Raw genomic sequence first — 25,715 nt, forward strand, 5'->3', positions numbered from 1 at the left:
CACGCACTTGGCAAAATTGTAAATCGAATTAACAACAACAAAAACAACAGCAAAAGAAATGTCTATGTTTAAGTTCGTAAATTGTATGGCAAACAGAAACAACACAAACAAACAACAAAATTATTATAAATAAATTAATTAAAAAACGTGAATCAATGGGGGGGAATCCGTGAATAAGTGAGAAAGAGAAACTGTAACTAAATCTAGACTTATTTGTTAGTTTTTAAATATTTGCGAAATGCATTCGAACGATAAAGTCACACAAACGAAAGCAAAAGTGAATGAGAAGTGAAGTGAAGTGAAGTCAGGCAGGAATGGGATAGGGATAGGGAGAAATGTACCAAGGATGTTTATAAATTGTTTCGTAAAACAACTAATGTATTTTCAATAATATTTAACTAATATTAATAATAAAAAATCAGTGCATAAGTAATTTTAGTAACTATAGAAAATGTTTAAATGAAATTACAAACGAAAATAAAACAAAAACACAACAAAATAACAGAAGAATTTCAGTGTATTTTGATTTCAAATTTGGCGGGTCTGTTAGTTAACACTGCTATGTTGTGGACACTGTCATTTAACAGCACATTGTGTGCGTATAACAGCACATTGTGTGCCACACACACAGCAACAGAAACGGCCAATTTGTATTGTTTAAATTTTCATTCCATGATTATATTTATTGTTCTTGCTCCTCTTCGTCCTGTTGCTCCATCAACTGCACGGGCTCCAGTGGGACAGGGCGAACAACTGGATGCGCCCGATTCATCAACATAAATGCATTGAGCGGATTCGGAGTTTCCAACATACGAAAAGTGGAATCTCCTACGGCCAGACAAAGGTTAGAAACCTGCCGCACTGTGATCCCCTCCTGCAAGGCTGCAATCAGCAAATTATTGATATTCTCATCCGCACTCGACACCATGGTGCTCCAACCGTCCGGAGTTTTGTCCATCTTTTATAAGCGAAATGCGCAAAAATATGAATACAATAAAAGGATTATTAATTATTTACAGGACAAACCTTATGCTAATGGATTTATAATATTGATAATGTGAGTCGAACTTTATATGTGAACAATTTACGAGTTTTGCACAAAAAACATGGCCTATTCCGATTCGATGTCATGGCTGATCCGGTGGAGAGTATATTGGAGGAGGTATTTCTAGTCGTTTCAAATTTGTTTGTTAGTTCAAAACGGCGGTTGGCTCTATTATTATATTCAAATTCAAATTTTCCAATTCGTTTCGTCTATCGCACAAAACTACCGATACACCGATATCACGATAGCTACCAACAGATGGCGCTATCAAATGTAAAATGTAAAATTATATGACGATATATTTATTAACCCATCCCTAAGAATGTTATTACTTCTGATTTATTTTATTTTATATTTTTCCTATTAAAATAGCTGTCTAACAAGAAACTTTCTCTCCCCTAGGAATGCAGCATTTCCACGAGCCTGTGCCCCAGAGACTTTTAATATAGCCAGAATGTTTCAAACCCGAAATTATCGTTGGGTGTTCCCAGCAAATGAGCGGACTATTAGGGTATGTTAGGATTTGGATTGACATCTTTCCAAGAAATTAAGCATTTTATGTTAAACAGATTCGTCATATCCACATTCTCATAGATTTCATTTATATCTTGTTAAAATTGCAGTGTTTACAAGAAAACATAAAAGGAATTGTTCCAAACATACATATGTACATATGATATTATGTTGTACGAGGTAACAACATGTCGACTCTCTGCAGATGCCGTTTCAAATTTTTTTTGTTCAGCCGACCCGGTAGCGAATTCCACATTTCCTCATGTCTACATTGTATATGTATGGAAGAAAGGTTTTTGTAAGCGACGAAGCACATGCCATCTCGCTCGCACATATTTGAGAGCGTACAGATCTATTTACTGTGTTCATATTTAACTTCTTATTAGTATGTATAAGTTTATGTTAAGTTAAGGTCAACTTCCTACTAACCTAATGCAGTAAATAAATTTGAGGAAGATAAGACACACATATTAGTAAGTATATTACCATATAACGGATACATTAATGTTTATTATATTAATTAATATTTTAATGTAACCTTTATATGCGAATATACCTTTAATACAGAATAAGCAAATAGGTGAGTAAAAAAAATTTTTTAATGTATGAAAAAATGTAAAAATTTAGGAAAAATTATAAAAAATGTAAACATTTTAGAAAAATTTTAAAATAAATGTAAAAATTAAAAAAAAAAAAATGTTTTTATTGCTCGCTGACGAAAGCTGACTGATATGAAACGAAAAATTCTAATTGCTCGCTGACAAAAGCTGACTGATATGAAACCAAAAAATTTCAATTGATAGCTGACAAAAGCTGACTGATATGAAACCAAAAATTTCAATTGCTAGCTGACAAAAGCTGACTGATATGAAACGAAAAATTCGAATTGCTCGCTGACAAAAGCTGACTGATATGAAACGAATAATTCGAATTGCTCGCTAACAAAAGCTGACTGATATGAAACGAATATTTCTAATTGCTCGCTGACGAAAGCTGACTGATATGAAACGAAAAATTCGAATTGCTCGCTGACAAAAGCTGACTGATATGAAATGAAAAATTCTTATTGCTCGCTGACGAAAGCTGACTGATATGAAACGATAATTCTAATTGCTCGCTGACAAAAGCTGACTGATATGAAACCAAAAAATTTCAATTTCTAGCTGACAAAAGCTGACTGATATGAAACGAACAATTCTAATTGCTCGCTGACAAAAGCTGACTGATATGAAATGAAAAATTCTAATTGCTCGCTGACAAAAGCTGACTGATATGAAATGAAAAATCTTATTGCCGCTGACGAAAGCTGACTGATATGAAACGATAATTCTAATTGCTCGCTGACAAAAGCTGACTGATATGAAACCAAAAAATTTCAATTTCTAGCTGACAAAAGCTGACTGATATGAAACGAACAATTCTAATTGCTCGCTGACAAAAGCTGACTGATATGAAATGAAAAATTCTAATTGCTCGCTGACAAAAGCTGACTGAAATGAAACGAAAAATTTGCTTTTTTTTCGCTTCCGTTTTACCGCTATAGAGTGAATAGAAGTGAATACTCTGAATGCTGCTAATCAGAATTCAAGACAACATAGCCACAATATCCTGTCGCTAAGCTCCAAAGTGACAACTGACGAACGTTCTATCAATTTTGTCAATAAATTTATGTTTTCCCTGGACTGTGACGTCGCTTCGGCCGGGTTCACAGAAATTTGTTAGGTTTCTGGCTGTGGTAGCTGAAAGAGATACCTCGGTTCAAGAAGAAAGCAAGAGCAAGTAGTAAAGTAAAAGGGTTTTTTATTGGTCTTAATCGTACAGAGTTTGAAATAGGCTGGATCGTGGTGATTCGTCTTCCTTCCGGGTCCTTCACTGTTGGCTACTCGGCCGCACGTGGCTGTTTGCTGCGTGCTGCGTGGGAGACTCGAGGGTGCTCCGGCGAGAATACGGATGCGGCTCAGCCACTAGTGGCTCAGCCAAGCAGCAATGTGCGCACTTGCACCTGGAGCAGTGTGTTTGATTTTTTCGGCTCCGCTTTCAGCTAGTGTGTGCGTGAGCCCTTAGAGCAGCTACGGCGGACACGAGCTCCACCAGTCTCAACTTTGTCCAATTTATCGACTCCAAAAACGCAATATGGGCCGCCTGGGTACTGTGGATCCTAGCTCCTACTCGCAGCCTGATTTGATTACCACGGAGCACAGTGTCCTCAACTGGAAGGTGGACTTCGATGCCACCAAACTGCAGGGCAGTGTGGTCCATCGCTTCAATGTCCAGGCCACCAATACACTAAACACATTTATTGCATGTGCGCGACATCAATGTGACCAATGCCACGTTGCTGGCTGTAGGCACTGAGCTGCCCATCAATGAGATCATTTAATTTGTCAATTCTAACTTCCGCATGAAGTTCTGCTGCCCCATATACCGTGATCTGGCTGCCTGGCTGCCAGCCTGCGAATGCCATGCCTGTGTCCATTCGCAACTTTGGCAAAGTCAAGGATCAGAAGATGGCCGTCTGCTCGCAAACTATCGAAAGGAACTTGGGATTGAAGTAATTTTAGGTCCGAATTTTGAGTGTATTTCCGAGATCTGTGAAATAAATGTTTAGATATTTTGCGTACTCGTATTCTTATGGGTTTTGCTTTCCGTTTTGGTTTTCTTGAATTATTTGTTTTTATTAAAAAATAAGCAAAACTACGTTTATAACAAGTTGATTTCCATTTCCATGCTCATTGTAATTTCTAATTTTAAATTTTGCTTGCAATTTGTTGTTCGTGTTATTAGGTTTCCTATTACAATATATTTTGTCCAATTTTTTCAGCTCGAATTTTAGTTATCCGTTTCAACATTGACCAATTTCGAATGTCATCCGTTCGTTCGTCCGTTCGTTCGTTCGTATAACTAATCAAATGGGCGATGATCTTGTGGATCTTTCTTCTGTTTCAAAACTTTACTTTGTATCATCAGCTTTCATCTTTCATTAAATTCTTTAAATTTCTCTCTCTCTCTCTCTGTCGGCTCTCTCGGCTCGTAATACACACACATACAATTTATTAAATTTATTATTGTTTGCTTTGCTCGGCGCTGCTTAAATATTTTCTCTGTTCCTGCTCTCAACTTTTTTCATCGACGTGTTTTGCTTCTTGTTCTTCGTTCTTCGTTTTTTCGTTTTCTTTTGTTTTTAACTAATTAACAATTTTGTTTTACACTTCTTACATTGACCAAAATTCTTCAACATGCTTCAAATTTCTGTTATTCCAGTTTATAGCTGAGAAAACTTTATAATTAAGTTGTTTTTTTTTTTGTGATTTGGGGTTGGTTGTTCTCCTTCATCTTCATCTTCTTCTCTGTCTTCTCTGGGGGTTGAGGAATTTAAAAACTATCACGCACTAGAATTATCATTGGAGCGGGACGTGGATGGACCGGCACCCTGATCATCGCCTAACACGAATGTGGGACTCTGGCGGGATGTGTGATAGTGATAGCCCTCTCGATAACGTTGATTGGGTTTTGTCCGTGCGGTTTGTGTGTGACCCAATGCTGGACGCTGATTGTTGAGCTCATTGGGTCGTTTGGCTGCAATGGGAAATAATGAAAATAAATAAAAATACAAAATAATAGCAACGGGTAAACATTAGTTTCTTTAGTTATCCTACCAGGTATATAAGGCTTTTGATTATAGGACGATTGTTGTTGTTGTTGTTGTTGGTTATATAGATCCCCCGATGCTGCATTGCCATTATGATATGGCGACGCATGCAGCTCGGTGCTACAAATAATGGGACTCATCGGTGTCATTTCGCGATCCTCGATAAACAATTCGCTGGCATCGTCGGGCACCTGACGGTACTGAGTCCATGGCCAGGATGCGATGCCCGACAAAAGAAATGCCTCCAGGGCGCACACATATCCAATAATCTGAAAGTAAAGTTTTATTTTTTCTTTGATTATTTTCCTGTTTCTAGTGGTGAGAGAATGAGACTTACGCCTGTGGCTAATAGTGTGTCCCTGGAATGCTTGGATACCCATGTGTATTCAGTGGCACAGAGGACCATGTGGACAAGTAATGTGGAGCTCAAAATAAATATCAAACCAATACTCAGGTACATCCACGTATTCTGCAATAGCATGGGTTAATTTTCTATACTCATTGGGGGCTGTTGGCTTTAGTTATAGCTACCACTTTAGTCCAATTGAATGGAAACATGAGCGCTATATGCGATATATCCAGAAAGATCATGAGACATGTGATGAGTAGCGAAAAGAGCGCACAGAATACCATCAGTCTCAGGCGTCCGATGAGTGGCAGTAGAAAGAGGCCCACCTGTACCGTGCCCGCAGAGCATTCGCAGGCCAGGCAGGCGGCCGAGGATAACTATGTAAAGTAATGGATATATATTAGAATATTATTTTACTATGATTTATCATATTGTGTACTCACCACCAATAGTATGCGCACAATCCCTGTAGGCGTTTTCAAGTGTTGCGGATCACAGTGTAGGGCAACGCCCCATGGCAGCGGTGTTGCTCCGCTGCGCTGTTTATAGTTGGCATGCGAGTCCCAGGAGGTGCATGTGCCCAGCGGCGATTCAAGGGATAGCGAGAGCTCGCCGGCCCTGCTGCCAGCTATTTCAAAGTCCTGCTCATCGTCCAGCTGACAGCAGACCGGCTCCAGCTCCAGCTCACGTATCTCGTCCAGCAGCAGTTCTATCTCGTCCGTCCCATATAGATCAGATACAGACGGTATGAAACGTTGGGGTTGTTGCATTGCCCGTTGCGGGATGTGTCCCACATCACCGATGGTTGCCGCTCAACTTTCAATAATTTCTTCCACTCTTTTACACACACTCTCTCTCTCTTTCTGCTGTCTGCTGTCTTCTGTCTTTTTCTCTGTCTCAGCAGCGTATCTGAAAGTGCAAGAATGAAGGAGACCGAAATGAGGTTCGTTCACAGTTTTTGCTCCATTTGCTATGCCACAGAAATTGATAACTGTCAGGCAGCTTGCCCCCGAGGCTCATTAGTGGGGGCAACCCAACCACCAAGCTGCCTCCTGCCCCAAGCTTTTGTGCATAACCATAACGGTAATTTGATATGAGTCGTCGTCGACTCTTTGACGTTGCCGCGGCTCGGCTGTCACTCATACGCCATGTGTGCCGCAGTGAGCGAGCCCCTTGGGTGATGCCAATCAGCATACACTTGCCCCGCGGCCTGGGGCTATGTGAATTTTCACAGCAATTTTGTTTATATTAATAATAAAATGAGGATTTAAAAGGCAATGGGGGTGGGGGAATAGCGGGGCATTAATGATAAGTTCTTTACGGAAAGGAATAATAACTGAATGAGAAATTATAATTTAGATAGAGACATGATGCAATGGTATTGATGCAGCTTAAGGCTATGGATGTTCCTTCCTTCATGAGTGCTGACTGTGTGAAAGTCTTCATCTTATTTTACCCCAATTATTTTACAACCAGAGCAATCGCCTTACTATTCTAATAGGCATTTTTGAATATTTATTTGCTATTCCTGAGAGAAGTTCATCAATCACTTTAATGCACGGCAACATAGCGACGAGTGTCTGCCATCGTTCATTCATCATTTTCACTTCTAATTACCAGAGTGAACCCACCCATCCACCCATCCACCCACCACTCGCTTTGGTACTTCGCTACACGTTTTCCATTTATTATTTTTAATTGCGTTTGATGCGAGCTCTCTGATAAACCCCACCACCACCACCACCACCACATTCTGCACTCCACATTCCACATTCCAGATTCCAGGTGAGGTAGCTGCCAACTTGAAATTAAATCGAATTGGTTTTGCCTTCTCTCACCAGCAGGTACGAGTGCGGTGCAGTCCTGCCACACACACACATCGATGCCGCTGCGCGTATGCAATGCAATTTTTTTTGTATTTTTTTGTTTTTGTTGTGAAACATTTTTATGCCACACACACACACATACACCAACATACACCGGCAATTAACACAGACAGATGCATGAGGAATACATGAAAAGGAAACTCCTTGGAGAATTTCAACAATTTTCGACATGGACTGGCTGACTGTCGGACTGCCTCCTGCCTGTCCTGCCTGTCCTGCCTGGCTTTCTGCTGTCCGGCAGCATTCATTCGCCTTGAGTTGTCATAATCAGGACACAAAATGTAGGTAGCTTATGCTCCTGGCCGTCATTCGTCCTGCTGTCATACCCTGTAGGGAGGAGGGTCCTATGATGATGAGCAGCTATTTGTCACTGGTAGGCGTTGTCTCATAGATGTGTGGCTGAAATGTGGCCAATAGAAAGCTGTAATGCCTAGATTGGATTACTATTAGCCTCCATCTGTCATAGGCACGATAGCAAGAGCGATGTCTGTTACTTTCCAAAGATAATCCAGTCCAAAGTGGACAAGCTGATGCTGAATATGTTCAAAATATTTTCATAAATTTAAGCCTGGACCGGCTAGGGTATATAAAGCTTTCGTAGCCCGTTGCCGCTACAGCTACTGTTGCTGCTGCTGCTGCAAGGACTCTGGGGCAGGCAGCGACAGTGGCAGTGGCATGCAGCAGCAGCAGGACAAGAGCAATGCAGCTGGCCAGTCAACACGAACGGAGCTGAGGGATAGGAGTACCCCATATGTACATCTATATATATATGTATATATATCTCTCTCGACAGGCAATGTAACAACTTACTCTCTCTCTCACTCTCTCTCTGTCTGCTCTCTTTTGGCTGATTTGTTGCTTGAAGTTTTTGTTGCTGCCAGAGCCTTAGCCTCTGATGCTTTTGCTGCTGCTGCTGTTCGTTTTGTCCTTGCTCTAGTTTGAGTCCCAGCCTCCGGTATGGACCTGGTCCTAAACTTACCGCTCTCCACCTCACCCCCCCCCCACTACCTCGCCGCTGCTGCCCACCTATGCACGCCCTTATCTGTGGCTATTATCGCTGCATATAATCAGCTGGAAAATATCCAGAGTACCCATCGAGGGTGCCTAATGAGAGTCCTTGTCAGCATCTTTCACAAAGGACAATCATGCTCTATCTTATCCCATCGATTCGCTCGCATTAAGACCTTCACCTGAAGCTACCACAGGCTCCAGCTCCTGCTCCTTAGCAGCTAGCAGCGAGCAGCCCCCATCACACAATTTGGAATCAATTATGCTCATCTGCATATAAACCGACTTGGCTTCCTGTAGGGCTACCCTCGAGCCACCGCCACCACACCACCTCACGGAAGTGGAAGTGCAAGTGCAAGTGCTGTATATGCAAATTTATTGTCAAATGAGTGAAAGGGATGGCGTTTAGGCCTCACATAGCCTGCAGGACAGGACAGCGCAGGGCAGGGCAAGACAGGACAGCGCAGGGCAGGGCAGTACAGGACAGGACAGGGCTAAGAGGGACACTCATCGAGGCCCAACGCTGGCGTCGGCTGCATTTCTTATTTATGAACGTGCATAGACAATGCCCTGGGCCGCAGCCCCGACTCTTGTTGCTTTTTGTTTGAGTTGAGTACGTTCGTATATGGTCTGCCTCGCCTCCCTAAGTACACAATCACACACCACACCACGCCACACCAAACACCCAACCCAACCCATACCCAACCCATACCCATCCATACGATGTGCAACTTTTGTCGCATTCAATGGACCAAAGTTGCCGTAAATAACTTTTAATAGAATTTTTAATGGGGTTCGCTTGGTTGGCTCGTTGCTTCGCTGGTTCGTTGACTACTATATCGTTTGCTGGACTCCTCTCAGCTCCAGCTAAAATCCAAGCATATTGTATGGCAATTTCGTATTAATATAGATGGCTGTAATGACTTGGCCAGGCACTAAACCGAAATAGTACTAAAATACTCCAATTTGTGGCAAAATGTGTTGCAATAAGTGTTTGGGTTGGTGGAAATGGCATGAGAGGGTATACAAAAAGCCATTTGTTTGTCTATTCAAATTACACACATAGTCATTATTTGAGTGTCAATTTTAATGTACTTTTGATGTGGCGTTAACCTGTCGCTGGACATTGTTTGCTCCACTCTTTAATTAGGACAAATCTTGCAACATTTGTGTTCAATTGCTGCATCTGGGTTTTGGTGAAAGAACCTCTTCAATCTATATCCCTTCTATAGAAAGGTGCAGAACATGAACAGGTTCGTTAGGGAGTTTAAGAAGGACAGGAAGGCATCTATAAGTTTATACGATATGAACGCTGAGAAAGGCAAAGAAAAGTTTATTGCTTAAAAAAAAAAGAAGAATATTCCATAGCAAATATTAGCGCATAAAACCGAATGGAAAGTCGCTCCATGGCAATAGTTGAAGAAGCATAAAAAGGGGCACCTCCGTAAATTGCACTTCATAAATGAATTCCCTGAGATAAGATAAGCCACACAGGCTTAGTTTAGTGTACACTTTTCTGACGTCAAAATCCCACTTGCAAATATTATAAAATTTTCATAAATTTTCTTGTGCAAAGCAAACGAAAACGAAAACGAAAACTTCTGCTCTATGCATTTTAAACTAGTGTGTGTCTTCCCAGTCCATATGCCCATAACTTTTGCTAGAATCATAAATTTGTTATTGGCTTGAAAAACTAATGACCTAAGCAGGGTACAGGTCCAAGCTATCAGCCCTGTGGATGGTCTTTGAACTGTGACCATAAACCATGGCGTAGACCAAATGTCGGACAACCTTCGGGGGGGATGGGGAAGTAAGTTGCGTATAAATTTCGTGCTAAAATTATTGGAATTTTTTGTGCTGCTGCTGCTGCTGTTGCTGGTTGCAGACATTTTGACTCTCGTCCTCGATTCGTGGCGGCGGCATTCAATGCGGCTGGTCTGGCTGGAAAGCATGGAGGGGCCATGGGGGGGGGGCATGGTATGGTAACGGGGCCGAGTCTGCAGGGTCTGCGGGGTCTGTGAGTCTTTTTCCTACTTATTATGCCGCCGCATGTTTCTCTATGTTTGCTCCTTTTCTTTTTGCGGAATTATCGATTATAAATGAATATTTCATTAGGGGGGAAATCGGAGTTGGAGGGGAGTGGGAGCAGGTGAGAGAAGGTGCCTGGTGCCTGGCACCTGCTGCCGGTCTGACTTCCGTTTCCGGGTCGCGACACTTGCAAGGCTATTTTCAATTAAAATGCAGCATACTTTTCCGCGTTCTCTGCCTTGTACGTATATCCCTCCCGCTCTCTCGCTATATGGACTCTGTATACCGCTCTGTGTTGTGTCTCTCTGTGGAATGTTGTATAATGGATGTAGCCCCACTTCTGCTTTGTGTCGCATAATTACCAATGGCAGGATAATTAAGGCAGCGCCAGGCAGGGGCCAAAACAAAAAGGACAACGAGTCCCGAATGCGGGTCCCGGCTCCAGGGATTTGCGTGGAATGGCGTGGGTCGAGTGGGGCCTGCTGTCAGTGTGGGCGAATGACTGGGAGTGGGTGAGTGGGTGGGAGTTGGACGATGCCTCGAGCACGTGACTAACGGCAATGGCACGCCAAATCACAGAGGGAATGAAATATTTTCGGTAGGAGTGTTTTTTGTTTTTTTTTGTACCACTCTACGCTGTTCGTGGCGAATCCTAAATGAGTATCCTATGTGGCAAGTATATTTAAGAGTATTTTTGCGCATTTTAAACTTTAATTTTCTTAAACTTTTACTAAAATTAGCTCTAGGAGCGCAGCCAAAGGACTCTGCCGCCATGGATATTTTTACTGCTCATATAAATAAATAAAATAAATGGCTTTAAAGGAGTTCATAGGTTATTTAAATAGCTGCTCTTATTTATAGTATGCCAAAGGTTTCGCTTAAGAAAACGTTCAGTCTATGTCTATGGAGGCTAAAGACTTCGAGCAGCACAAGGGAATGTGTCTGAGCATAAAGCTCATTGGTTCTAATTGTTGGATATCTAATTATCTCTGGAGAAGGAATTAGTAGAAGCAGCTCCTGCAGGTCCTGCTACTCACAAGAATGTCTCCAACTTTTGGGTGTGCTTGCTCAATGCCTTCAAAATGGAGGAGGCAAAGCTTAACCTCAACTACTAGCATTCAGCTGATAATGCCATAGGCCACTCTATGCCCTGCAGGACAGGCTAAAGTAAAGGGGATCCAAATAAAGGCTCTCCTAGAACGTGACAGTCGCATTTGTGTTCATAAACCCATTCAAATAAGTAAATCCTGTGCCTTGAACTAACATTAATCCTTGCCTAAAATTCCACACAAACTGCTGAATCAATTAAAGAAATAAAGTTTCACTTTTCACGACTAAACTTTCGTTGCTTGCATGTGTGTGTATATGTGTATGTGTGTGTGCATGTGTGTGCCCATGCGAAAGGGTTTCCCTTTTCAAATTCGAACTCATGATGCTCCTATGCTAAACTTATGCTCCAACTCCACTTGAGCTGCTACCAACTACCCGCCAGCCAGCTCACATCACCCCTTACCAACCCTTACCACCCCTTACCAACCCTTACCACCCCTTTCCGCTATTAGCGGCACTCTTGACGAAAAACTTGAGGAGAAAAAGTGATTAAAGCTCACGTTTCGGGATTACGTAAGCTCCTACAGGGATACTTAGCCAGCTCCCATTTCTCCCTGCCTCTCGCCCATTTGCTGTGTGTGTGTGTGAGTTAAGCATATCATGTGTTTATGCGCGACTCCTGAAATGAACACCTAGGGGGTTGCCCCGATCCCCCTCGAACCATTATATACCCCCCCCCCCCTCCCACAACGCTCTGCAGGCACACATTTTTACCTGGGGCTTTTTCGGGGCGTCCCCTGACACGTGAGCTCCATAAAAATACAAGGAAGCCTCGTCATGTCATGGACATTGCAGCACGCGAGCGGTGCCCCAATGGGTCCCTCATCCCCACACCCTACACCCCGCACGCTGTCGTTGTCGTGGCTCTTAGTTTCCCTTTACCAACTTTCTCCAGCTGCCTCTTCCCCCTCTTCGCTTTTCCTGTGCGCTTTCACGCCCGCACTGCCCGCACAGCTTTGCCTCCTTGTTCATTGCGTTTTCACTTTTCACTGCGGGAGAGAATCATTGTCGTGGGCATAACACATTTTGACCAGATGTTGCCCATGCCAGTAACAAAGTTTATGCGACCAAAAAAGGTGTATATCATATCTTATAGTTCAGGCTTTACATGAGGTAGGATCATTATCATATATATTTTTTGGGCAACAAATGAATGGAAATCTGTAAGTTTTAATTTTCTAAAAATATTACAACTAAGTCCAACAAACCACCATGGATGACGAGGGACCGTAAGACTTATTTTTTATTTAATAAAAATTAATTAATTAGTTAAATAAAAATAAGAATTTGTTTTGTTTTTTTTTTTTAATTATGAAATAAATAATATTCTTGTTTTTTTTTTTGTTTAAAATAAAATAAAATAATAATACAAATAAATAAATAAATAATAGTAAAATAATAACAATAATAAAAATATTGAAAATGAAAAATATTTTTTCCAAAAATCCATCAAAAAAGTGTATAAAAAATATTCGTATAATAATTTTAGCCAAAATAAAACTTTGCTTTCTCTTTTTATTTTTATTTTTCTTGTTTTTTGTTTTTGTTTTTCACGCTGCGTAAACACCGCTATTAAATTCGAACTGACCCCAAATGCTGACCGAACTCGGACCCAAAGCCATCAAGCACCCAAGCTGCAATCCACCACCCCGAAACCCTGCCCCTGCCCCTACCCCCACCTAACCCTCTAGTCCAGTAAACGGGCAAATGGGTAAACGGGCGGTGCAACAACCTCGTTTAGTTGCAGCAACGACCTTGACTTAGTTTCATTTTTACATTTTCTTAGAAATAAAGAAGAAGCAGCAGGGAAACGCTAAGCCAAGCCAAATATGTAGGAGAAGTCTTAGGAAGGCTAAGACAGAGAACCCCTCCCCTCCCCCGCCAATCAGTAGCAAGTGGTGTAACTCTCGCGAATATCTTGTCTTATTAATAAGGCTTAAACCTTCTAACGGCAATTTAATTGCAGCAACACCCCCACCCCATAAGTTCACCATATGATCGGGGGGGTGGAGGAAGGGGTTCTATGACAGCAAACTAAAAATAAACAAATGAGCCAAGAAAAAAAACAAAAAAAAACTAAGAGTTTAGGCAGCAGCTGACCAGCGCCTGCGTAGAGAGAAAGAGAGAGAATGTCAGAGAGTGAGAGAGAAAGTAAGAGAGACAGTGAGGAGCTTGACAGAGAGCGAGAGAGTGAAATAGACCAAAATGATTGTTGTGGCTGCAGAAGGATTTCAAGGAAGTGAAATAGCTGCAGACAGCATTTTTCACACACAAAGTTTCCTATTTTCTACCTCTTAGTGCTGCTGCTCTTCTTCCCGCTGCTGCTCTGTAGCCCTTATCCACCTCCTACTCCTCTCAGTGTATTCCCTAGCTGTCACTTCCTCTCCGTGTTCATTTTTTGCCTCTGTTTGTGCTGGTGTTGGTGTCCGTGAGAGATTGAACTGCCCTCCTGCACACACTGATTTTCTATTTATTTTTTTTTTGGGGGAAACCTTCGCTTTTGATTTTACGGAATTTTTGCTACGAAATTTCCAGGAATTTATAGGTATTCTGTGGGAAAAAGTCTTTGACACAACCAGGCTGCATGCTGTAGTTTGCATATTTTATGTAGCATAATTGGGCTTGGAACTTGCTGTTAAAATTAATCTAAAATTTCTTGAAAATTAAAAAAATATAGAGATGACCGTAAAATATATTATCTACCATATAAAGAGAATATATTGTGTTATAATATCTTTTGAAATGACTTAAAATACCATTTTAAAATGATATTTACAAATAAGAACTGTAGGTAATCCAGCGGCAACTAACGCTTAATATACCTAATCCAAAATTAAATTCTCATCAATGCTCATCAAACATTTAATGGAAGAAATACGTGAAAAATTAATATTCAAAGAAATTAAGCATTAATTGTGGACTTGCCGCAGCTATAGAAAAATTCACGAATATTGATTACCATTTTATTACCGAAAATACACGTAATAACACCATCATTTACAATAATTACAATCGGTCCAAGTCAAAACTACTTGCGGGAAAATAAGCATAGACCAAAGGTTAACAGCAAATGGCCATTACTTAGAGTAAACGATCTGGTTAATAAACACAAACAATTAATGAATTTTAGCTACAAGAATAGAGTGGTATTATTACATGAACATGAACGCTAACTTCAATATTAATAACCGCTCTTAATTAAATCAATAAATACTTGCACATACCTAAGCTAAATTATTATTACTGAAATTAGATTTGTATAGAAATCATTGTACAAATTCATTTAAATATTCTTTCCGAGATGCATATTTCTCCGTACTCTATTGTCAAGAGAAACTCCAATTAATATATTAACACATATTCCTATTATTATCTAGGGGGCGGTTTATTATGTCCTGTGGCCCATAAGAACTGCTTATTTTTGTAGTCATTTATTCTTTTTATTATCTAGACGGGTCCTGCCACTTATGATGTATTGTACGCCACACTGAGCTCCACCACCACTCCACGCACTCGAAATTTAAGCTCGAAGACATAAGTACACACATATATGTAGCTTGGGGGGAAGTTTCCTATTTCTTAATTAAGAATCTCGTGTTGCCATATCCACACAAACATATAGCACATTTATTTACATGGACACTTTCGTTGCCATAAAATCTATTAATACTTTTAATTGCTTTGCCTTTGGGCCTTGTGTTATTGCTTCGTTTTATGATAAAAACAACTTGCAAGATTTAATGTTTTCCCTTCATTTGGCGGTGCACTTGGTTCAAATGAACCAGTTCCGTGGCTGAACACTCTCAAATATTCCTAGCCATGTGCTCTGGCGTACGTATTAGTAATGTTTCCCTCAATGTGTGTGTGTGTGAGGCAAAGTGTTATATTGACATTTGGCTACATAATGATTTATGCTGCTGCAGGGCAGGCAGGCAGGCAGGCAGGCAGGCAGGCAGGCAGGCAGACAGCAGCATCATCATCATCATCATCGATGAGCACTCGAGAACGAACGATCCTTAACGCCGTCGCCGTCGCGTAGTCTCCCTGTAATCCCTGCTCTTCCACTTGGCTGCTATTTTGCGAGGCATGGCCATAATTTATTTTTTATATGTAAAACAACAAAAACAGGAAGGAAGGAGGAGGAGGCAACTATTACACATTTTGAACGGTTTCTATTTCGGGAGGGCACTGCGAGGGGCACTGTGTGTGTTGGTGGGGCAAGCGAAGGGCAAACGCAAACGCTGGAAAGCATGCTATGATTTCTGTTGCCACTCTCGTGGCCGATGCGTGTGGCAAATGGATGGAGGGGGGGAGGGGCCTGGACTGGATGGATGGGGATGGGGATGGGGATGGTTTGAGTGTTTGGGTGGCATTTCGTGTATACAACTAGTTAAATAAATTTACACTTGACCCACCTTTTTATTCGCTATACACACATATATACATATGTATGTGTGCATGTGTGTGTGTTTGTGTGTTGGCTCTGTTTTTTTTTCCTAGTTTCCAAATGCACGGCGGCACACAGCGTTCACGTAGTTTCTATTTCCCTTTCGTCGCGCAAAAATCTCTCGAAAATTGCCTTTTTATATGCTTTTAAATGTTGCACATGTGTACGTTTGTATGCTTGTGTGTGTGTGTGTGTGTGTATGTTTTTTGTGAGAGGGTGTCGAAGTGTGTGTGTGAATGGGGGTGGTGGTGTTGGTGTTGGTGGAGGGACGGCAATGTGAGAGGCAAGGCTCGCCTGCTCTTGCTCTTCCTCGTCAGCAGCGATTCGATGGCAGGTTCATTCATGGGCCAGGATTCAGGCCCAGGATTCAGGCCCAGGACACGGACTGTCGTCGCCTGTCCGTCGCAATGTCCGTGTGTGTGTGATGTGGCACTGTTGTTGTTGTTGCTGTGTATGTGTGCCGCAGCATATTTATGAAGCACAAAAACGCTTTTGCTTTCCACGTTTTCCCTTCTTAGCACAGTCCAATTTTTGCGTTTAATTGCAATTTTTATTTTATTTTTTTGCACACAAACACTTTGCTTTGCTCTCCGCTCTTCTCTCTTGGGGTATTTTTCAATTTTCCATCTGCATTTTCATTTTCGATGGCAGTAGCAGCGGCAACGGCAGCGGCAGCGGCGGCAGCACAAAACAATTTTCATTTCCAGCGCACACAAAAATCATTACTCAGTGCGACCGAAAGTATGCACGCTTTTCCCATTTTCCGCTGTCTTTTCGGGCCATGCTGTGCTGCTGCCTTTCAACATTTGCTCGCACTGGCACTCACACTGGCACACTCACACTGAGGCTTGGAGATAGGCTGGGCCGCACACGTACACACACACACACACACACACATACACAGGAGAGGGAGCGAGTGGTGTGGTGTTGGGCAAGGGCGGGGGGTACAATGCAAAGCAGCAGCAGCAGCAGCAGCAGCAGGAGCAGCGACAGTGGCAGTGGCAGCGACGTAGCAATGGATAACGCAACGACAAAACGCAAAACGGACTACGGACGACGCCAAAAACGACCGACGCGACGCACACAAACACCGAGCAAACCCACAGAGAACCGACAGCGTTGAAAGCCAGCAAACGACTGACTGAGAGCAATTGGAGCTCCAAGATGCACAGCAAGAGAGAGAGCGAGCGAGTGAGAGGGAGAGCGAGAGCGAGAGCGCCAAGTCTACCCGGAAAGGAGAAAGTGTTGGCAGGAGAGAGAGAGCGCTGCTGCGTATGTCCTTTGCAGACTCTGTTCCCGGAACTAGCTCGCTGCAGGCATACGCTGGAGAGCGGGAGAGAGCACAGCACGCAGAGAGAGTGCAGTCCGATTACACTGCAAATAAAAGGACAAAAACTTGAGAATAATAACATAAAGAATATAAATAATATAAGAATAATATGTAAGGAAATGCTGGAAAGCCCAAGATTTACACAGAAAAGTTTTCAATATTTGATGAAATATTTTCGATTTATCAAGCTAGTTCCAGTAACAAGTATAGACTGATGCTTACCCGTCTTCTATATAGTTGTCTTCTATAATGATTAAGCCAACATTTCTGACAGTGCCATGGATTTATGATATGGATAGACAATAATGAAAGTTAAAAGAGCGCTGCAGCTGGCTCTAAAAATACTGAAGACTGAATCACATACAGAATTCTTTGTCTTCATATTTGGAATCGAATTTTGATGCCATTTTTCCAATATATCCCTCCATAAATCGTATTCAAATATCAATGATATTAAATCCAAAATTCGATGCGCACATTGCCAGTATTGATGGATGATTAAGTGCTTTTTCCCGCTGTGTAGTGGCTTGTCTTCGATGAGAGCAAATAGTTGGGCTGATAAGCCAGACCGACCAGACCGACCGGACACGACCGGACCCAGACCTATGCGAATCTATTGTATTGTATTGGATGTGTCTGGCCGATCGATCGATCAGTCGTGCCCAGCACGTTAACACGAACGAACGTGTGCGCAGATCGGTAGAGCGATAGAGCTATAGAGAGTGTATGAGCTATAGAGAGAAATCAGAGCCGAGTGTACGCGTACATATAAAGTGCAGTAGAGCTATACTAAGTATAGCTTCTATTTCGATCTGTCTTGTGTCTTTAGTCAGCATCAATATCAACCGAAAATGGAAAGGTACACTATACACTGTGGCCACATATATTTGTAGCTAATGATAATGATTGCAAGTATTTTGTTCTTCTACTTCTACTTCTACTTCCACCCATGAAGCTTCTGGCAAGAGTTGAAATCATTACTAAAGACCTTACTCTGCTTTGTGGTGGCTGTGATGCTAATGCCTTTGCTGCTCTTATCGTTCCTATGTAAGTGATCATCGACATCATCATCGGACATTATCATCATCTCCCCAGCAACGATCCAGTGTACCAGATGATGATCGATTGATTCAGTTCGACACGCGCTACCTACGCTGATAAGACGAACGATCCCTCTGACCGACCCCCATAAAAATCATGGAACATCAAACACGACGACCGACTATATAAATAAACGAGGCATGGGTTGATTAACCGATTCCACTCAGCCAAAGGATAGCCAAGCTCTACCATATAATTAGCTCCTCTCTTCGAACGATGCCAGCGTAAAGGAGAGCGAGAGTGCTACAAAATAGAACGTTCCACAGATAAGAGCTTATTCGTTTTTGTTTTGTTTATAAATAATAAATAATAGAGATTACCTGTTGCACCTTTGACGGCACCCAGACGAGCGGCCTAGCGAACCTTGACCAACTGAATTACTCATACAAATTTTTGCAGGAGATAAGCTTTCGGGTGTGCGATAATGCTCGCGGCTCGAGGTTTGCCCATCTATTCATACTCCAAGCAGCTACATATATTTTTGTTCATCTTCTTTGCTTGGCAGGCGCACACTTTGGCAACGAGCTGGCCAACTACATACTGAGCATCAAGTATCCCAATCTGACCATCTCCAAGTCGAAGAAGATTCGCACATTGATCGACACTCAGAAGAATGCCGGCATCTTTCACTTTCTGCTGCAGGTGGAGGGCGCCTGCGACTTTGAGCTGATCAAGCGATCGTATGCCCAGCACCTGACGGATCTGCGCGACAAGACGGGCATGCTAAGGTTTCCCAAGCTGCGACAGAAGCTGGTCAACTGTTGGGGTCACTATGCCTGGGTGAATGATAGCAGGTAAGGGGATCGTCCCATCCAATCATCGGTCAATACGCACTGATCTAATGATATTTTATGGGCAATTGCAGTGGCTTCAACATCAGCAACCACGTGCTACTCAGCAACCACAAGTACCGCGGTCGAACTGTCAACGAGTCGAATATCCAGGACTATGTGAGCGAGCTGGCCACCAAGTACATACCCTCGGACCTGCCCCAATGGCAGGTGATTGTGATACCCAGCTCGGACAGCGCCCAGCCCTACTACATTCTGATCAAGCTGCACCACCTAATCATCGCCGAGGAGGAGGATCTGCATGTGGGCGAGATGCTGCTGCTGCACGACACCGAAAAGAGCACCGTGATGACCCTCACCGATGGCGGTCTCGGCCAGAGTCCAACCCAGCAGCTGTCCCACTTTGTGCGCCAGCCGGAGCACATCAGTCGACTGGTGCATCATGTCATGCACTTGGTCATCTGTCGCTGGCAGCAGTTTATCTACGAGTTCGAGTCCCTGGAGACGCCCGATGGCGCCTCATCCAGCATCCAGGTGCGGTCGCTCAGTCAGCTGTTGTCTCTGATCCTTATTGTGCTGGTGAATGTGGTGCTGGGGTACTGGCGCAGTCGCTCCAAGCTGCTCAAGCTGAAACGTCGTTCCAGTGGCCATAGGAATGATGTGGGGCGCCTAATGACGATTCGATTGCTGCTCAAACGCGAGCTGGAGCAGCGCAATCTCAGCTGGATGGTGGCCAGAATGGCCCTGTACAATAGTCTGCAGCCGACGAATCTGGCCAAGGTCTGGACCCGCTTCATGTGGCGGCTCAATCTCAATCATGTGCTGCTGCTGCCGTACCACTGCTACTGCGAGGCCCTGGCCCTCAGGGATGTCCTGCTGAGGGGTCAGACCCGCTACACCTCCACCTACTGTGCCCGGCTGCATCTGTATGTGCCGCTGCTGCTGTACGCCCAACTGGAGCTGTTCAAGATATGCTGGGAGCTGTTCAAGGCGCCACGCAACATCTACGAGGTGCTGTTCGAACAGCCCACCAGAGAGCTGAATATTCTGCACAAGAAATCCTATGCGGGCAGGAAAATAGTCTCCTTCAGTCGCTCCATCGATGGCACCCAGCTGAGGGACCGACATCGGGGCAGGTTCAACGATCAGCTGCGTGAGTCGGACTTCAGTCTGACGTGCCTGGCCGGCGCCGTGCACGATTACTTCAACACCTTCGCCGATCTGGCGCCAGTGCCCTCGCTGTTGAACACCACTTGTAGGACCATTTCGAAGGGATACTTCACCGATCGCCGGGGCGACAAGTCCAAGCATATTGGGGGTGTGGTCTTCCTGCAGCTGCCACTGCGACAGCCGGATGAGGAGCATGCCCGGCACTTGCACGGAATTGTGGAGCGCATCCGGCGGCAGCAGATCATGATCTATTTGGCCTCGATCGGCCAGACCAAGTACAGCATGCTAACGGCCCTCCTGCCGCATGTCCTCACCAAGATCTTCATCAACTTCTTCTCGTACAATTTTCCCATTACGATCACAGAGATCTATGGGTCCACGGCCGAGTTCCAGTCGGCTTGGGGCCAGAGGGTGCAGGATGTGCTGCTCTTCAGGCCACCGCAATCGAAGACTTGCCTCTCCCTGAATCTGCACCGCTTCGGGGATAAGTACAGGCTGGCCATAATGGCGGACACCCATCTGGCGCCTGATCACACGATCATAACCCGATCGTTCGAACGATATATGGAGACAGTCACACTCTGATTCCACAACGAAGATTCTCTGTTTCCTTACACAAAATACAATTATGGGGGAACTCAAATATCACAATATCAAGTATACGAAATAAAAACTATTAACTATTAAAATGCAAGTTTTTATGGAATTATTTATGGAATCTCATATGATTAAAAAAAAATACATATTACAAACAAATTAAAAAATATATTTAGAAAACAAAAAAAAAAAAATAATTAAATATTAATTTTAAAAAAAAATTAAATATTATTTAAAAAAAAAAAATTAAATATTATTTAAAAAAAAAAAATTAAATATTATTTATAAAAAAAAATGAAATATTAATTTTAAAAAAAATTTAATATTAAAATAAAAAATTTAAAAAAAATTAAAAATAAAAAATAAATTTTAAAATTAAAAAAATTAAAAATAAAAAAAATTAAGTATTAAAATAAAAAATAATTAATTTAAACTTAAAAATAAAATAAAAAAAAATAAAATTAAGTAGTCACAAATAAATCACGGAAATCAGACATCACCTGATGACCGTGTGGCTAGAACCAGTTGGGAATTGCAAGGGCATAGAACTGGGCAAAATGTTTTCCAATGTGTTCTTGGTGTACAGCTCCCCCACAAGCCACGGTATCCGAAAACAGAAAGTGCTGTTGCTTTGACTGTCTTTGATCAATTCGTTCAGTTTCATTTAGCAAAGTAGCCCTGCTATGAAAGTCATCAGTGTGTGAACTTTTATACTGTACAAACTCGAATCGATTGAAACATCAACAGTCTCCTCTCGATCTACATATGTCTAAAAAAGCCCACAATTTCTGCTCGGATTTTAATACGCAATTCTACAAGTCGAAGAGTGGAGAGAGAAAGCCGATTGGCTCGTTCCTACAACTTCCAGCAATGGAAAAACCGCCAAGCCACAGCAATGGGGCACCAGTAGGTGAGGGGATGACACAACGGGACCTGGCACGAGGGTTGGTACTTGAGAAGATGACTCCAACCGATCTGGAAAACCTAAAATGGCCAACGAAGAGATCTGAAATGCAGAAAGAGCGGAAAACTTCCATGCAGGATCAGATCCAGGCACAGGAGCGTGTGTGCTCGCATAAATCCGGTGTGCAGCGTAGCCAACAGCAAAACGAACAGCCTCCACAACAGCGACATGTGCAACAGTATCAGAAGACTTTTAATCAGAGTCCTGGCAATCAGCCGCAACAGCAGTATCTGGAGAGTAAATACCAGAGTCCTCACATGGTGAAGCAGCAGTATCATCAGACTTCGTATGCGAGTCCTCCCCAAGAACAGGCACAGCGTTATTACACCCCCATGAAAGCACCTCCCAACAAAGCCAGCTCCAATGGTAAGGATCTCACACATTTTGGCCTCCTGTTCAATACAGTTTTACCTTTCTAGGGCCAGAGCCAGAGCACTCCAACACATCCTCTGACGAATCTTCGTACGAGGAGAGTATTCAGAAGTGCCTGGAACTCATGCCTAAGCATCGTCAGTCCAACGCGCCCCTGGGGCCGAAAAAGCCAGAGTTGCGTTACCCAGCCGATTTGGATATTGATGAATATATCCGTGAACTCAGAAACAATTCACCATTCACAGCGTACATGGAGAATGGCCCCAAGCAGCAGAATCCTACCCAGCAGACCCATCAGCATGAGCCACGTCACGTATACCACACGGAGAACGGCCCCAAACAGCAGACATATCAGAATCCAACCCAGCAGACCTGTCCGCATGAGCCGCGTCACGTATGCCACACGGGGACTGGCCCCAAACAGCAGACGTATCAGGCTCCTACCCAGCAGAGCTGTCAGCATGAGGCACGTCACGTATGCCACACGGAGAATGGCCCCAAACAGCGGACGTATCAGGCTCCAACCCAGCAGATCTATCAGCATGAGCCCCGTCAGAGTCCTCCTCAGAATATGTCTGAACAGCAGAAACAACGTAATCAAAGCGAGATGAAGACCGATAAGAACGTTCAGCAGAGTGTTCCCCTGGTGCCGGATCTGTGGGACACAGAGAATGGGGGGAAGCTGCCAGCTGAGCATGCGGACCGTCTGCAAGATTCATGCGAGAAGCATGGCAAAGCTTCCATCGCACAGCCGGAGCAGAGTGGCTGCCAAAAGCTCAAACAAAATAAATATACCAAATGCGGACTGTCTAGTGGCGGGAGCAGCACCAGTGCAATGACTGTGATCAGTCGTAAGAGCGGGGAAGAGCTGCGTTTCATGGTCCGTGACGAGCTGCGTGGCCTGGTCCGCGACGAGGCTCAATTGCAGACGGTGTTCGGTCAACTGACCGAGAGTGTGGTGTGCCATGTAAAGGACTATTTGTGCGGCGTGTCACCAACTGAAAGCAGCCCGGTACAGTCCACAACTTCACGCCAGTATTCGCCCAAAGGTAATACCCTGGATATCCGGAAGCAGGAGACATATCAAATCCAGAACAATGCATCGCCAACCAAAGGCCAACCGACCAAAGTGGAAGAATACCCCCCAATGCCGTCTACTCTTCGGCCTAAGAAGCCAACGTACAAGTTCATGAAGAATTTGGCTGATCAGGATTTGACACAGAATGGTATACAACAGACGTATCAGGAGCAGCCACAGGAACAGACACAGAAGCAGCCACAGAAACAGCAACAGGAGCAGGCACAGCAGCAGCCACAGAAACAGCCACAGAAACAGCCACAGAAGCAGCCACAGAAGCAGCCACGGGAGTTGTCACAGGAGCCGCCACAGGAGCCGCCACAGGAGCCGCCACAGAAGCCGTTTGGGCACAACCAAAAGAAACATTCGCACTGTCACTTGCAGCTGGAGGCCCAGAAGAATCCTCAACAGAAACAGCAACCAAATGAGCAGAAAGCTCCTCGATTCTCCTGCTTGAGCCATATACTCGAGAATGATGATGAGGACTCTAATTTCGGAGTGGATAATAAGACAAACGCACCCCACAAGTGCACGGACTATCACGACAAAGACTGCCCAAAGGACAAGCAAAAGAATCCCAAACATAAGCCATTTTCCACGGCCAGTCACGCCAGTTGCAACAGTTACACTTCGATCAGTTCAAAGAGCGGCAACGAGCTGCGTTCCATGGTCCGAGATGAGATGGAACTGCATTCGGGGCGCGGCGACCAAGCCTCGAGGTGCAGTCAACACTCAAGGATCAAGCCTCATTGCAAGGGCCTGAAGGAGAATGTGTCCACACATTCACTCTCGCATCCGAACACAGATGACACCCGTCCAGGGTTCAAGAATTCGGCCAGAGTTGAGTCTGCACCTCGTAAGGGCAAAGGAGCCACCACTGAACCGACAAAAGAGGAAAGCCATCAGATCGAATGCAGTGTGAGTGTCGATGATTTAGTGAGCTGCAAGGTCATCACTCCCATCATCATGAAGATGCACAACAAGTATTTAGCCTCCTTGCACGAGGAGATACAGCTCCTGGAGTATCTGGAGAAGGTGCCGCGCCTTGTCAGTCAGATTTACAAGGACAACGCCCAGATGGACCAGAGGAAAGCCTAAAAAGGTTTTAAGTCACTTTTGATTCGATGTGACCATTGTTTATATTTTAATATTATTTCAATAAAAAAAAAAGCACCGATATCCGGTAGGAATCCGTTTCCGATAATCAAATATATACATGGGGTGGGTATACATATTTGATTGAAACAGCGCTGTCTCCCCTCGCTTCATGGATATACATTGTCACAAGTGTTGCTCGGATTCGTGCAACGATGCCAAGAGAGGGCAAACAAATCACGGAAATCGACCACTGATAGAGGATGAGATGCCACAACAGGGCAAGAACGTGGTACAGGTGAACATCCGTCGGACTGTTGCTCATACCGATCTACAGGCACTGAAGTTGCCTCCAGAATGGAAACAGCAGCCGATTCCCATCCAGGAGCAGGTTCCAAATATAAATCACAGATGTGTCCAGACGCATCATCAAGGCGAATTCCAGCCACAACAGCCGCAGCATCAGCAGGAGCAGAATTATACTCAACAGTCGCAGACGTATCTAAAGTATAATCAGCAGCATCTGCCAAAGCCGAAGGATCCAAGTCCACCTCCGATGCCCTATCAGAATGTGTCCCAGCATCAGGCGGGAAAACAGTCCAAAGATCAGTTCATCCAGCAGCCACCTCAGAAGAATCGCGAGACTGCTTATCCTCATCAGAATCCAGCAAAGAAACCTTCGTATGGGAATCCTCAGAATCTGCAGCAGCAGCAACATGATGATCAGACTCGTAAGAATACTTGCCAGTTGATGCAGCAATGTCAGCAAGCGGATTTCCAGAATCTACCCAAGAAGGTTCAGTTTGTCGATCCTCCCCAGAAGCCGCCTCAAGATCATTTGAAGCAGCAGCCACCGCAGGAGTATCGGAAGGAATGTTCTTGCACTTTACCTAAGCAGCTCTCGCGTTCGAGTCATTCACAGAAGCCGCTTTTCTCGAATGATCCTCAAGGGCAGGCACAGCGTAATCTAGCACCTTTTGGCCGAAGCAGCTCCATGGCTAAAGTCGTTCCAGTGCCACGTCCAGAGTGCAACAGCCGCCAGGTGCCGCAGGACTCTCGCCAACCCTCATTCATGGCCGATGAAGCCAAGCAGAAATTTTCACCCGAAGGCTGTGAAGAGGACAACCACAAGATGGCAGCCAACGACAAGCTGCCCAAATACGAGAATCAGCTGTTTGCCAA

The 25,715-nt window shown here is 43.8% G+C and overlaps 3 protein-coding genes across 3 annotated transcripts; 2 read left to right on the plus strand and 1 right to left on the minus strand.

Annotated features, from left to right (window-relative positions):
- Positions 1 to 4,231: 4,231 nt before the first annotated feature.
- Positions 4,232 to 6,430, minus strand: LOC111081998. Its single transcript, XM_022378170.2, has 5 exons — positions 6,000 to 6,430; positions 5,739 to 5,933; positions 5,545 to 5,676; positions 5,215 to 5,476; positions 4,232 to 5,134 (listed from the first exon to the last, which is right to left on the minus strand). Exons 1-5 carry the CDS (start codon positions 6,324 to 6,326, stop codon positions 4,941 to 4,943), a joined length of 1,110 nt encoding a protein of 369 aa, XP_022233862.2. The 5' UTR covers positions 6,327 to 6,430; the 3' UTR covers positions 4,232 to 4,940.
- Positions 6,431 to 18,030: 11,600 nt separating this feature from the next.
- LOC111079128 lies at positions 18,031 to 21,131 on the plus strand. Its single transcript, XM_022374149.2, has 4 exons — positions 18,031 to 18,224; positions 18,321 to 18,412; positions 18,972 to 19,260; positions 19,332 to 21,131. Exons 1-4 carry the CDS (start codon positions 18,217 to 18,219, stop codon positions 21,010 to 21,012), a joined length of 2,070 nt encoding a protein of 689 aa, XP_022229841.2. The 5' UTR covers positions 18,031 to 18,216; the 3' UTR covers positions 21,013 to 21,131.
- A 571-nt stretch (positions 21,132 to 21,702) lies between these two features.
- On the plus strand, positions 21,703 to 24,536 carry LOC111079492 (putative mediator of RNA polymerase II transcription subunit 26). The gene is made up of 3 exons (XM_041594871.1): positions 21,703 to 22,354; positions 22,408 to 23,489; positions 23,823 to 24,536. The coding sequence occupies exons 1-3, from the start codon at positions 21,790 to 21,792 to the stop codon at positions 24,534 to 24,536; spliced, it is 2,361 nt and encodes a 786-aa protein (XP_041450805.1). The 5' UTR covers positions 21,703 to 21,789.
- Positions 24,537 to 25,715: the final 1,179 nt, after the last annotated feature.

Source organism: Drosophila obscura, unplaced genomic scaffold (assembly GCF_018151105.1).
Source record: "Drosophila obscura isolate BZ-5 IFL unplaced genomic scaffold, ASM1815110v1 contig_37, whole genome shotgun sequence".
Taxonomy (NCBI): domain Eukaryota; kingdom Metazoa; phylum Arthropoda; class Insecta; order Diptera; family Drosophilidae; genus Drosophila; species Drosophila obscura.